The sequence below is a fragment of the Archocentrus centrarchus genome, chromosome 7 (assembly GCF_007364275.1).
Source record: "Archocentrus centrarchus isolate MPI-CPG fArcCen1 chromosome 7, fArcCen1, whole genome shotgun sequence".
NCBI classification, from domain to species: domain Eukaryota; kingdom Metazoa; phylum Chordata; class Actinopteri; order Cichliformes; family Cichlidae; genus Archocentrus; species Archocentrus centrarchus.
Window position 1 is genome coordinate 17,748,127 of NC_044352.1, and position 14,757 is coordinate 17,762,883.

General features: G+C 39.4%; 2 protein-coding genes across 3 annotated transcripts; both read left to right on the plus strand.

Moving 5' to 3' along the window:
• Positions 1 to 357: 357 nt before the first annotated feature.
• On the plus strand, positions 358 to 7,967 carry LOC115782931 (acylamino-acid-releasing enzyme-like). Of its 2 annotated transcripts, XM_030733469.1 has the most exons (23): positions 358 to 478; positions 954 to 1,083; positions 1,170 to 1,296; positions 1,401 to 1,488; positions 1,703 to 1,778; positions 1,897 to 1,988; positions 2,205 to 2,279; positions 2,393 to 2,530; positions 2,656 to 2,747; positions 2,859 to 2,899; positions 3,068 to 3,189; positions 3,299 to 3,359; positions 3,578 to 3,675; positions 3,867 to 3,918; positions 4,041 to 4,129; positions 4,265 to 4,403; positions 4,790 to 4,873; positions 5,346 to 5,426; positions 5,648 to 5,736; positions 6,088 to 6,278; positions 7,018 to 7,120; positions 7,208 to 7,314; positions 7,431 to 7,966. In XM_030733469.1, the coding sequence occupies exons 1-23, from the start codon at positions 467 to 469 to the stop codon at positions 7,534 to 7,536; spliced, it is 2,193 nt and encodes a 730-aa protein (XP_030589329.1). In that variant the 5' UTR covers positions 358 to 466; the 3' UTR covers positions 7,537 to 7,966. The 2 variants fall into 2 exon arrangements, with proteins under 2 accessions (XP_030589329.1, XP_030589328.1); XM_030733468.1 differs by lacking the exon at positions 358 to 478 and having other exon boundaries at positions 804 to 1,083; positions 7,431 to 7,967.
• A 383-nt stretch (positions 7,968 to 8,350) lies between these two features.
• On the plus strand, positions 8,351 to 13,928 carry LOC115782996 (toll-like receptor 7). Its single transcript, XM_030733571.1, has 3 exons — positions 8,351 to 8,463; positions 9,962 to 13,009; positions 13,092 to 13,928. Exons 1-3 carry the CDS (start codon positions 8,443 to 8,445, stop codon positions 13,296 to 13,298), a joined length of 3,276 nt encoding a protein of 1,091 aa, XP_030589431.1. The 5' UTR covers positions 8,351 to 8,442; the 3' UTR covers positions 13,299 to 13,928.
• Positions 13,929 to 14,757: the final 829 nt, after the last annotated feature.

Genomic DNA, 14,757 nt, shown 5'->3' on the forward strand with positions numbered 1-14,757 from the left:
GCTATTTAAACGTGTATTTTGCCTGTATGTGTTTATGCCCTTCGTTATATAATAAAATAATTAACTTTACACAATGCAAAGTATTTTAAAGGCTGTACTAAGAGTGCAAATGGGCGTTTAAAGTGCCTTACGTGTTCTGTACTACTTCCTGGTAGGGGTCACAGTGGCGATGGACTTAGAAAATAAAAGCATATGCATAATACCTCTGTTTGGTGGACAGCGTTCTAAGTTGCCGAGCACACGTTTTAGATTACTCTTATTCATCCATATTCAATAGTAATACATTAACTAACTAACGCTGTTTTTATTGATTCACTAACTTTTTATCAAACATTTTATTTCTAAGTGGCAGCAGGAAGCGGTAGCGTATAGTTTATGACTAGCTTTGTACTGGAACGCATACTCCATTGTGCGTTGTTGTTAACGGCTTGATATTTTCAGACTAGCGACACACACCGTTGTTATCATGGAGTCACAGGTTTGACTGAACTGACTGACTAATATTACTTACTTTTTGCCTTTGTGCGGATTTTATATACAAAAAGCTATTACTAAATAGGTCCAAATGTATAGCGGGCGGTAATTACGCTGTCACAATTTTTGGTAATAACTGAATTAACGTTAGCCAGAGCTTTAGAGTCAAGCTAGTTGAAGGACAGTGATTCGGTTGTTTGCTTCTGCAGGAAGTTCCTGGTCACTAGATACAATCCGACAAATACCACTCGAAATAAAGTAAACGAGGTTTCTCTGTTGAAGGCACTGTTATTGCTTGATTTTGACTTTAAATGTTTATTACCTGATTTCTGTTTTAGTGGCAAACTGTGTCAGCGATAGACTAAAAACTTTACACTGTTGGTTAGCCTCATAGCTACAAAATGAATAGGACATTGTTAGCCGTTGGACAGCTTCTGTCACTGAGACGTAGTGTGAGTTATTCTGCTGTGCGCTGTCAGGTGATAACCAACCCGAAGGAAATTGCCAGACTCTACAAAGAGCTCAGCCTCTATCCCTCTTTGACCAGAGCAGATGTGGGACCCGTCATCACTTCTCAGTATGGAGGCAAATACAGCAACATCTACACAGGTACATTGAAGGTGTCTCACGCGAACACGTTCAGATTTCTATGTAGTGATGCATGTTAATTATATTTTGTTTATTTTCTGTTGCAGAATGGAGCCAGCGGGATCTGGAGAGGAACGAGACTGTCAAGTTTTGCAGGCAGTACATTGTATTTCATGATGACAAGTCAGTGGTCTACTCTGGAGCCTCAGGAAATTGCACTGAGATCAAAGGAGAGTATGTATCACTTTCATATTTTATCCGGTGTTTGATTACAAATTGTGTGTTATTTTCTGAGCAATACAACAGTATTTTCTTTTCTCATTTGTTTCTACTGCCAGGGTGCTAAGTAAAGATTCTCCTTCTGGTGAAATGAAGGCAGTCGTCAGAGAATGCACAGTCCAAGGAAAGGATAAACAGTTTCTGGAGGTGTGTGCCTGGCTCAGTCTCAACATTGAGTTTCTCGCCCACTCTGTTATTTGTCTTTGTTCCACTTTAGTGTTTTATTTCCCCCCACTTTGGTGCTCAGCGCTCTCTTATTTTCCATGGTGTTACCGTTGAAAAGTATGTGTTATATGTGTTAGCTTGCATTAAAAAAAATCTCAGACGTCTCTCTTTTCCTTACATACTTGTGGCCTTTCAGATCTGGAGTAAAAACATCAAGATGAAGAGCATCGATCTGACAGCCTTAAAGAAGCATGGAAAAGTATATGAAGATGGTAAGTCATCTGGATGTAAAATCTGTGTGTTTTTTTTTTTCTAAATCTCTTACATTATTCTATTTGCACCAGTGATAATCACATTGTGTGTTTTTCTTTTTTTTTTTTTAATCCTTAGACCAGTTTGGCTGCTTGGTGTGGTCTCACTCTGAGACCCACCTCTTGTATGTGGCAGAGAAAAAGAGACCAACAGCAGAATCTTTCTTCCAGGTCTGTTTTGTAAATTAAAAAAGAAAAAAGTTAGATATATTTGTTGGATTATGCAAGTTTATCTCAGGGATGAACTAATGGCTTTGACAGATTTACACTCTTGAAACACTCACCCGAGACATCAAATCAAACTCAAAAGTTGTTGCATGCCAGTGAAAGAAAGCTTATTGCTCAGTCATAAAAAAAACAATTCTGCGTTTCATTTTCTCCTTATAGACTGAGTCACCAGAGTTGTCTTATGTTGGAGATGAGGATGAGACTTTGAGAGCTGAGAAGAAGGACGCTGTAAAAGTGAATGGAACTAATCATCCTGAAACAGAAAATATTTTCACAGTTCAAAGGTTTAGTACTGGTCTTCAGTTATTTTCCTCTTTAGTTTAACTTTTCCCTTCTTATTCCTGCAGGGGGAGCAGTTTGTCTTCCATGAGGACTGGGGAGAGGCTTTGGTTAGTAAGAGCTGTCCCGTGCTTTGTGTTTTGGACATTGAAGGAAACAATGTTTCTGTGTTGGAAGGAGTGCCTGAAGATATCTCACCAGGACAGGTTGGTGCAGCAGATTTTTGATGATGGGTGCTTTATTTTAATGTTTACACTCTTCAAATTTGCTCATAATGGTTTGTTCTTGCTCCCTTTTTACTCTCGGTATCACACTGTTTGTCTGTTTGCAGGCATTTTGGGCTCCAGGTGACACAGGTGTGGTATTTGTAGGCTGGTGGCATGAGCCTTTCAGACTTGGCCTCAAGTACTGCCCCAACAGGAGGTGAGAACAGTTTACACTGATCAGTGAAAAGTCAGAATGTACAGCCCCACAGTCAGAAATGACCTCATAAGCTAACACCATATGTCGTTCATGTTTCGTTTTCTCTGTCAGGTCATCTTTGTTTTACGTGGATCTTACTGGTGGGAATTGTGGTGAGTGGATTTCTGTTCGTGCTATCATTTAGGCTTATTTTATGAACACAACTTAAGTTGAAGTTATCGTATTAAGTCAAGTTTGACTTATGTTTAGTGTAGTGTATTATGCACACAGCTACAAAAGGTTGCTGATGTACATATGCATGTGTTTTTTGTGCCCATCAGAGCAGCTTTCATCAGGCACCAGTGCAGTGTTCTCTCCCAGGCTGAGCCCGGACCAGTGTCGGATTGTCTACCTGGAATGTTCTGTATATGGACCACACTTCCAGTGCAACAGGCTTTGTATGGTAAAAGAGAATTCAGCTTCCTTTCAACAAAACATGCTAACTTCAAAAGTCAACTGTCCTTACACTTGAGTTAATTGGCTTTGCTCTTGCTTTTCTTCTCTATTACTAGTATGACTGGTATACTAAGAAGACATCAGTGGTAGTGGATGTGGTGAAGCGACCTGGAGAGGGTAAATGGTCATCTTTTTGTTTGTATATAAAACTTTAGGTTAATTGCGTAACCCCAGTTCTCAAAGTAGCATTCGTTTCGATGTCTCACTATGGAATGCACAGGGAAGTGCATTCCATAGTGAGACATCGAAACGAATGCTAGGAATAAGAACTATGTTTATACTGTATGTATATATAAAAAAAATATATTCATGTGCGTACTGGTGTGTTTTTACAGATGGCTTTAATGGTATCTATGGTGCTCAGTTGTCCCCTCGGTGTTGGTCAGCTGACAGTCAGCGTATCATTATTTCTTGTCCCCAGCGCAGCCTCCAGGTAAAGTCACTATCTGTGTGAGGAAAAAATACACATTGAGGCTTGATATTTCCTTTTTTTTTTTTTTTTTTTTTTTTTTTTTAAATATAAATTTCAGTTATTTCACAGTTTGCACATAATAAGCTAATTAGAATGAGAATTTTGCAATTGTATGCAAAAAAAAAAGGTGTTGCGTGTTTTTGGTCTTTTAGAAACTCTTGATGGTGGATATAAGCACAGGGAGCATCACCTCTCTGACTACAAGTGAGTCAGTAAATACACTTGGGGTTTTTGGTGGTGTTTGGTGCCACACAGTTAATAAATGTTATTGTTGTAGGAATGGGTGTTTCAACTTATTTTTAACGGTGATCTATGTTTGCCTTTAGAGTCTGAGGTTGGTAACTGGTGTCTGCTGAACATAGAGAGAGATCTGATGGTGGTGAGCTGCTCTTCTCCCAGCAGCCCTCCAAGTCTGGTAATATCAGCATTTTTATTCAGAAAATCACATTTACATTTTCATATATATGGTATGATATTGTTGTAGAAATGCCATTTTTGGGATGCCGTTGGGGGCTGTGTCACTCATGGCAGTGTCATTTCTTGTGTCCAGAGAGTGGGTTTCCTTCCAGGCAGGGAGTCTGAGGAGGATGTAGTCTGGGTCACTCTGGAAGACTCTCAGACGTTGCCAGAAATCGACTGGAAGATTGTCAGTTTCACCCCTCCCCCAGAGCAAGACAACAGTCAATATTGTAAGATTAAAATCTTTTTTTAGGAGCATCTAAACAGGAATCATGAGAGATGGACTTAAACGTAGAGTTTGTTTCCTTATTTTTTTGTCTAGTGGTCTGAATTGGTAAAATTTTGTCAATTTGTTTCGCATACAGAAAATGTAATAAAGGTAACACACCGCCTCCAGTATCTCCAGCTTGAAAATGGTCATACTTAAAATACAGGACAATTAGTCGCAACGTTGTCATGCTGGATAAAAGTAGCTTGGAAATGCTTACTTTAAATTGGTGAATATTTATAATATTTGGGTTTACACTTATAAAAACTCACATCGTTTTTGTTTGTTTTGTTTTGTTTTTTTATGTCAGAAAGACTAACAAACTGCTCTCAAATTTTACTCTTCTAGCGGGCCTTGATTTTGAAGCTTTGTTGATCAAACCAAAGGAGGTTAAGGATGAAGTGAAGCTGCCTCTTATCGTCATTCCTCATGGTTGGTTTCTTTGATTGTGATCCTTTATTTGTTTTTGGTGCAAAGAAAAATCTGAATAATTATCATTTGTTGTGCAATGTCTGCTTACAGAAGTATCCCAAAAAAGCAGAATCAATATTATAAATGCTGTGTATTAATAACACACCTAAACTACAGCTACATTTGAAAGTAATAAACCTGTGATACTAATCCATGCTGGATTTACTTTTAGGATTGAATCTGTTTTGGGATTTGTTTCTGTTCAGTTGGGAGTGATTACTGATAAGATTGCTGTTGCTATGACAATAGTGCCCTATCCTGAAACCTGACAACAGTGTTTTATGACAGAGCTCATAGTCAGTGCAGTAGTAATGGTTTAAATACTTTAACTCTACATGCAAATTATTTTCTGGCGTTTATGTCTCACAGAACTCTGGTGTCAAAGACACTCAGGCAATAGCTTTTAACACAAACTCAATATTTCTTTCATTAGGTGGCCCTCACTCAGTGTCTGTAGCAGAGTGGCTTCTGTCCTCGGCTGTGCTGTGCAGGATGGGCTTTGCTATATTACTGGGTAAGTTCCTATAAGAACACGAAGTGCCGAGACCTGCTAAGAGATCAGTCATCCTTAGAGGATTTTAGTCTGTGTGAAAGGCAATGATCAACTTTTACAAGCTGTACAAAAACAATAATTACACTGTTTTGCTCTTTCTTGCCAATATTTATTTTTTAAATATCACAGTTATTGTCAGTATTTGCATATCCCAACACTGCTTGGTTGCTTTATGTTTTTAGTGAACTATCGTGGCTCTCTTGGATACGGCCAGGACAGTATCCTCTCATTATTGGGCAATGTTGGCAGCCAGGATGTCAAAGACGTTCAAGTAAGTGTCAGTAACACTGACAAATTAACAAATGCTATTTCAAGCTGTGATTATCATGTTTTTTTAAGTCATGACTGTGATTATTTTTAAATGCTCCTTTCTGATAAAATAACAGTTTTTTTTTTTGCTTTATGGTGATAGCTTTGTTTGTACCGCTGAGTTAATTGGTTTCTGTGTTTAGTGGACATTAGTTGCGATAGATTCTGTTTAACGATCACGGCTCATAATGGCAGTATTTTTGTTCAGTTTTCCTTCATTTGTTCTTTTTTCTCCTCTTGCTCTTAATTCCCTGATTTCCATGTGTTCCATGGGGAATGTTTTACATTTGTTCAATGGTTTTGTCACCACCAGTTTGCAGTTGAAAGTGTCCTGAAAAGTGGTGACTTTGACATGCACAAAGTGGCAGTTTGTGGAGGCTCCCACGGTGGTTTCCTGGCTTGTCATCTGATTGGCCAGTACCCAGGGTTCTACAAGGCCTGCGTGGCTCGCAACCCTGTCATCAACTTGGCCTCCATGATTGGCAGCACAGACATCCCAGACTGGTAGGTCTTGGCATGCAAATTCTCACGCCTTTGCCCACATTTGATTATGCACATGTTTAGGTAAGTCATGTGCAAACACATAACCGTGGTGTGTTATCAGCCGCAGCCCTTCCATTCAGTTACAACAGCTGGAAGTAAGAATGGGCAATGAAGCCAAAGGGTCATTCTTTATTCATTCCCTCTCTACATGAACTCAAGAACACAAACAAAACAGGATTGCAAAATCTTAGTGGCTAGTGCTGTAATTGTAAATGCAATAAAAGAAATGAGCCTATATCAAATCTAATATCCTTTGACATATTGTAAACAGAATAAAAAAGGGGGAGCCACTATGTTTGTGTTCAAAGATCATTCATATCATTGTCACCATGGAAATGCCAGTAGCTTATATTGCTCTTTAAACACCAATAAACAGTTTGTCACTTATCTATCATAGATCTTTTTTTTTGTTTGCTCTTTGTTTCTGGGTGCTTTTTTATTTTTTAGTTTTTTTAGTTTTTTGAGCGACAGCAGAGGAAGTGCATGTTTCAACTTCCAGATTAGGGATCTGTCACATTGTTCAAAGATATAAAATTTCAATAGATTCTCACTGCAATCTGTAAGTAGATTAGTGAGGTAAACGGCTCAGAGGTACCTCAGGCTTGGAGGGAAGTGTTCGACAATGCATGCAAATACAAGAGGAACAGAAAATGGCGGAGTTGAGCAGTGATATTCGTCTTCCTTTTTTTTTTTTCTGCAGGTGCATGGTTGAGGCTGGCTATAACTACAGTACAGACTGTCTGCCTGAAACTGCTGTTTGGGAACAGATGTTGATTAAGTCCCCCATTAAGCATGTTGCACAGGTATAATCTTGAAATTTGTTGAGTGTGAGGATATGTCTTTTTGAGTGTTGGTGGACAATGTAGCATGTAAGGTGTTTTCTGATGTAGGTCCAGACACCAGTTCTACTGACCATAGGAGAAGATGACAGGCGTGTACCTAGCAAGCAGGGAATCGAATATTACAGAGCACTGAAAGCAAAGCAGATTCCAGTTCGGTAAGCGGCGTCCTGAGAAGCACGTTTTATTGCTTATGCCTGTCATGCACTGCATAAGAGGAGTCTATTTTTTTTGCAATTGTTCATTCAGTAATGCTCTGATCTGTGTTGCTTAGGTTACTGTGGTACCCAGGGAACAACCACTCTCTTTCCAAGGTGGATGCTGAATCAGACGGCTTTATGAATATCGCTCTGTGGATAATTCAACACCTGAGTCAGTGATGATAAATTTCAGACACTATATAATGATAATGCTGTTGTTGCTCCCAGGAAAGGATAGCAAGACACTTACACGCTGTGCAGGTGATAATATGTTCCTGTTTCAAGGTCAGTGTGAGGTGCAAGCCAAAGCCAAAGCATTAAAAGTGCTCTCCAACAAGAACACACTTTGTCTGAATTCAGCTTCTTTCTTTTTTGTAATCTTTCTGTGAGTATGGTGATTTCCACTGGATGTTCAATAGGGGCTAATGTTAACAAAACACTTGAATAAAAACAGTTGATTCAAATGAAAGACTTTTTATTGATTGTTATTATTTTGTGTAATCTTTACATGCAGAAAGTGAGGGGCTTTACACTTTCTGGTTTTGTTTGAAGTTATATAGGCAACTAATTTCATATTCAGGCTTTTTAAAATTGGTGCTCTTTTGATTTTGTTACAAGGTTAATCTAATAAAGTGATTGTGAAGACATTAGCAGTTGTGTTTGGATTTTTGGATGTGTTCTTATTGAGACTATTCTTATAACATTTACCGAAATAGTGCGTTCTTTCTTTTTTTAGCAGACGTCCTATTGACTTGAGGAAGTCATTCAACCTTGTCTACCAATGGGAAACCCCCTGTGTCATTTATTTTGTTCTGTATAGTGTAAGAGATTAGCATGTAACTATTCAGAAGTAGTTGTCATGTGAAAGATGCTGTTTTGTAAAGTACTGAGGGTTTTTTGAAGCACTTGAGGTGATGTCCGCATCTGATGTCACTCATAAGTTTGACCGAGGTCACATGGTTTGCATCAGATTGCTTTCACTGCTTTCACTTCTGCATAATGGAAACTGCTTCTTGTCAAAGCATAGACATCCTTTTTTAACCTCGGCTCTCATTGCTTTAGAGCCCTCCTGATGCGAATTTTACGATGCATACTTTATGTGCTGTGGTAAGTGACGTTTGATTATATTCTATTTGAAAGTCAACATAGCTCATTTTAAAAATTGTGAACTTGTGGTTTTTAACATTGCAAAGACAGAATGGACGGACAGGAATGATTGTAAGAAGCCGTGACTGGTACTGTACATCTAAAGCAGCTTTCTTGTCATTTCTTTTAAGTAGTCTTCAGGAATAGTTCTTCAGGCTTCTTGAAAGACATTCAAAGCTCTTCTTTGGATGTTGGCTGCCTTTTGTTCAGTTCTCTGTCAAGATGATATCACGCTCCTTCAGTAATGTTGAGTCCAGGCTCAGGGGAATAGTGTATGCTTTTACTACATTGGCAGTGTGTTTGAGATCATTGTTTTGTTGAAAAATAAAGTAAATTCCAATCAAACACACTAGAGATTATTTTAAATAGTGGATCAAAATCTGATGTTATTTCCTGCATTCTTAAGTCCATCAATTTTGACAAGATCAGCACCACTGGTTGAAATGAAGCCCCAAACCATGACAGATCCTCCACTGTGTTTTATAAATATAATGACCACAATTTGAACCAAATTTTTTTAATTTTGAATTTGTCACTCCATAAGACCTGTTTCCATTGATATTCAGTCCAGTTCTTGTGTAATCTGGCACACCCTAGATTTTTCTCTGTCAAACAAGGGTTTCCAGCAGTGAAGTCCAGGTCTCCAAACCAGCGGGCAGTTTCCACTGCTCTGTTTCTCAGAGAATTTATTTCCACAAACAAGATGACATTCTCCCTGTTTCCCTTCCTTAAGATTAGCTTCTTGACAGCCAATCTTCCACTGAGACCATTTCTGATGAGCCTGATGGATCAACTCAAGGTCCAGATGCATCTCTCAGGTCCTGTGTCAGATCTATGTTGCCCCCCCCCCCCCCCCCCCCCCATTTCTTAAGGACATAACTTTCAAATGCTGTTCATCATATTTTTAGCCCTCTCACTTATTGTTTTGTCCTCCTGTTGTTCCTCAAAAAGTTTTAAACACACCATGCTGAAATATGTCAGGTTTTCAGCTAACAGCTCTTTGGGAATCACCTTGTTGGTGCAAAAATGCCCGTGTTGTCTTTGGCATTTTTCACAAATCCAGCTAAAGAAATTGGAAGAAATTATTTGTGTTCATATTACAGACAGCTAGTAACAAAGTGCTGAAAGAAACAAATACACATTTACAAGGACTGGATTGAAAATGAGTGAAAAAGCAGTCAATGTCCAAAGAAAAACTGAAAATCCATCGGAAGGCCTGGAGAACTATTGTTCAAGACCACTTTAAAAATTACAAGAAAGTCTGACTCCCTGGAAGCAAAATATAAAGGAAATGAGTGGTGGTTTGAGACTTTGGCACAGTAGTGTAGGATACAGAGGGTGATAATGTTTGAATGCACTGCGTAATTGCTTTCATTATGCATGTTATAGGCCTTTCTCAAACTTTTGTGAGCCATCACCAAGCAACTGAATTTAATTGTGTTGCCTTTTTTTTTTTCAGGCTCTGGTGAAATATATCTTCATCCTAAGCCAGTTTCTTTTGTTAGTGAGGACCATAAATATCAAATTTTTACCATGTGACACAAATGTGAACGCAACTAAAGTTGACTGCAGTGACAGACCACTCAGGCATGTCCCCTTCATAAAGGCTACATCTGTAACTGACGTAGATTTAAGTCGGACTAAGATAAACCAAGTAGGGCCGCGTGCTTTCACGGGTGTCCCAAATCTGCACACTCTAAAAATGTCAGGCAATTGTCAGCCGGGCAGTCTCAGAGCTCTGGAAGATGCCACATGCAAAGTGAACATCTACAGTGATGCTTTCAAGAACCTGCTAAAGCTGAAATATCTGGATTTGTCAGGAAACAGTCTTACCTCCATACCATGGTTACCAGAAAGCCTGGAGGTTCTTCATCTAGAAAACAATCACATCTTCAAGATTATCCAACCTTTGAACACTCCACATCTGGAAAAGCTCTTCCTCACCAAGAACTGCTTTTATGCAAACCCTTGCAATCAGTCCTTTTACATCAGTGAGATGGTTTTCAGAGAGCTCCCTAAACTCAAAAACCTCACATTAGGGTATAATAATTTGACAGCTATCCCCAAAGGACTGCCACCCTCACTGGAGAGTCTGGATTTAAGAGAGAATACAATCACAGAGATCTTAGAAGGAGCATTTGCCAAAATGACTGCCCTCAGGTATTTGAATTTGGAGTGGAATTGCCAGCGTTGTGATCATGCTGCAAGGCCCTGCTTTCCATGTCCACAAAATCGCTCTCTAGGGCTATATTCACACTCATTTTATGCTGAAAACAGCTCCCTCACCTACCTAAGTTTGAGGGGGAACTCTCTGAAAATGTTTCCAGAGGGCCTTTTTAGACCACTGAAGAATTTGAAAAGATTGGACCTGTCTGACAACCTCCTGGCATATGCTATACAAAATGGAACCTTCTTTGATGAGCTCAGGGGGCTCAAATGGCTTAGCCTTATCTATAACTATGAACCACGGAAAACTTTTCCAGAACTGAATCTGTCCCCAAATTTTAACAATATGTCTGGTCTGCAATATCTTCTTCTGAGTGGTAACTTTTTCCTAAAACTTTCTAATCACAGCCTTGAAGTCCTCTCCAAATTTCAAAATCTAAAACTGCTAGAACTGAGAATGAATTTCATTAATACTATTAATTTGACGGTTCTGAAGCAGTTACCCTCTCTCATCTATATTGACCTCTCCCAAAATATGCTTAATTTCCTTCAGTGCTGCTCAAGTTCACGATCTGGGGTTGTGGCACAGGAAAGTTGTCAGAACCAAAACTCGTATGCACACAGTCTTCATGATGAGCCACTCATTCAAATAGATAGAGAAGTCACATCTAGAAGTACCATGTGGGAATACAACCAATTACATGAGCCGGAAATGTTGGAGGACAGTGTGACAGGAATCCCACCACTACTGGGTTTCCAGCACCAGTCAGATGTGCTGAAAAAGTTGGAGAAAAGATTTCCACAAATTCCATCATTGTGGGACTTCAAAAATGTTCATTGCAAAAATAAGCTGACATTTGACCTCTCTCAGAATGATATTGTATCCCTTAACAAACATGTGGTGTTAGGCATGGAGAATGCAGTTTGTTTAGACCTTTCCTTCAATTACATGAACCAGGCATTGAGGGGTGGACTGTTTGAAGGTATGACAAATTTAGCGTTTCTCAATTTGTCTTACAATAGACTCGATCTTTATTATAACGATAGTTTCAGAGAACTCAATTCATCTCTGAAGGTATTAGATATTAGTAACAATGAGTTTCATTTCAATATGAGGGGCATGGGCCATCGTTTTGAGTTTCTTGAAAATTTGACCCAGTTGGAAGCCCTAAGTCTGGCAAACAATGGAATTGGGATGCGAATAAATCAAAGGCTGATCTGCAACCCTCTGAAGTACTTTGACTTCTCTGGAAATCACCTGAACGTAATGTGGGAATCTGACAACAACAAGTACACTCATTTCTTCCAAAACTTGACAAATCTAACCTACCTGGACATCTCTAACAACCATCTGAAGTCACTGTCAGCAGAAGTGCTGTGTAGCCTCCCGAGCAGCCTTAAGGCCCTCAGCATCAGCAAGAATTTGCTAAACTATTTCCCATGGATAAACATTTCTGCACTCACCAGTTTATATTACCTGAACCTAAGTCACAACTTCCTTTATAAACTGCCAGATTATGTAGTAGCAGTAGAATTTGGAGTCAATTTTACCTTTTTGGACCTCAGTCACAATCATCTCAGTTATATTCCTGAAGATTTCTTTAAGGAGGCAAAGTCCCTAAAATATTTGTATCTCAGTCACAATCAGATCAAAGAGTTGAACCAGGGCCATCTCCCTGTCCTCTTTAAAAACGGCACTGCCCTTCAAAATCTCACCCTGCACGCCAATCCCTTTAAATGTGACTGTAATACATCCTGGCTTGCTGAATTTTTGAGTACTACATCGATACATATTCCTTATCTGACCACAGGTGTACGGTGTGAATTTCCAGAGTCTCAGCAGGGTGAGAGCATACTGTCCATAGACCAGCATTCTTGCCAGGACATATATGGTAGCTTAGCCTTCCTCGTCTGTTCCTTCATGGCTGTGGTGTTTACTGTTCTTCCTTTACTGAAGCATCTCTACGGCTGGGATATGTGGTATTGCCTGCAGGTACTCTGGGCCGGGCACAAAGGCTACTCCCAGCTAGCTGGCACTGATTCACAGTATCATTATGATGCCTTTGTGGTGTTTGACACCAGTAACCAGGCTGTGAGGGACTGGGTTTACAACGAGTTAATTGTCAATCTGGAGAACTCTGGTCACAGGAGATTTGGTCTATGCTTGGAAGAAAGGGACTGGATTCCTGGGCTTTCGTGTATAGAGAACCTTCATAATGCTGTACATAGGAGTGTGAAAACAGTTTTCGTACTGTCCAGAGGTGTTAATGGCAATGTGACGGTGAATGGTGTGATCCGCCAGGCCTTCTTCATGGTTCAACAGAGGCTTCTGGATGAGAAGGTAAAAATCATTAAGATCAACCATTTTATTTTTCACGTGTATTTTGTGGCTGTAAATTATCCCTAATTCTGTCTCAAAAAAGGTGGATGTAGCTGTGCTGGTTCTGATGGATAAGATGTTTCCCAAACTGAAGTACCTTCAGCTAAGAAAGAGGTTGTGCAGAAAGTCTGTGTTGTCATGGCCGAGTCACCCGTGTGCTCAGCCCCTTTTCTGGAATCAAATGAGAATGGCACTGTCATCAGATAACCTCAAATTTTATGACAACAACATGAGTGAAAGTTTTTTATGATCTTCTTTTACATATTAATAGACACAACCATTATGAAAAAGGCCTTCCTTCTTCCTATTGCTAAATGTTAAACTTACCCTTTGCTTCACATATTACCACAGGTTGCTGTTTTATTGTTCCATGTACATATGTTATATGTTTTATTCTTATTGTTCTGTTGTTTTATTTTAAAATTGGTTGCTCTGGGATGTTATTTGTTATTATTATGATGTCGAATGTGATAATGTGGACGTCCTGCCTTAAGGTTTCTTAATTTTGTCAGTTTTCAGTTACCTAATCCACTGGTTTACAACACTGGTTTCAACACCTGTATTTGTATTTGCGGAAAATATTATCAGCTTTCCTTTAGTTATATTTTGTCAGAGGAAGGCACTTTTGGAACAATGTGGACCTACAATTTACCTATTTAATTGTTGTACTTTGCTCCACACCGTTAAGGGATGCGTTTGTTGTTCTTGCTGTCAATCAGAAACTTTGATGTCTATTGATCTATGTCAATTTCATTTAATATCTCATTCATTACTTTTTTGTGCATTTGCACTGTATGGTTGACACAATCCCACGGCATACCTTGACTTGCCTCAAGGCACACCATTTGGTGACCACTGATGAAATCTTTGTCTTCAGAGAACTTGCATGTTTGTTAATTGAAGTACTGATATAAGAGAAATAAACTTGACTTCATTTCACTTGAGCAATTTCATTTCATAAATACAAGCATACCTTCACTCCCCAGTCTTCACATTTTCACTTCCCTTCAGAGATAGGAGGAAATGAAACCAGTATTTGTTGCAGGTTGCAGATCACCAAGAACTTCCTCAGCACCAACTCAAATGATCTATTTTTTTTTCTCAGTAAATTTAATGAGAAAAACAAATGGCATTGACAGATCTGTTGTGTCACACTGTAATACGTTGGGGCTCGTTTTGTCTCATCATCTTAGGACTTTAGCTTGAAGGCATCTCTTTCTGAGAGTGAAACCTTGGGCCAAATATAGTTATAATTACTCACTGTAATTTCTGGTTACGGCCCGTTGAATGCAAAATAGGTTCCTGCCGAACAGCTGCAGTCCCCTGGTAAACTTCAAAGAGTACTGAACAGCACTGTCACGAGTCATCACATTTTAGCTTATTCCAAAATAGTCTGGCTTTACAAAATCACGTGGTGTGATCTTAGATTATGTCTCTACATCTACTGCACACAAACTCACTTTTGTCTGTGTTGGCTCTCTTGTTTGAAGATCGATATTAATTTCCATCTGCTATGTGGAAAAGTAATTTTCAGAGCTTTGGCTCTGCGTAATACCGTCCATGTACCATTCCCAGTTCATGATTCATAGGTATATGAAAAACAGGAAACCATCCAATCATGTCTCTTTGCGCTGCCATACCACGGCACTTGGTCGCGCACGCGCCAGCTGGGAGAGCGCGCCCACGCGGACCCGATGGCAGTACAGGTC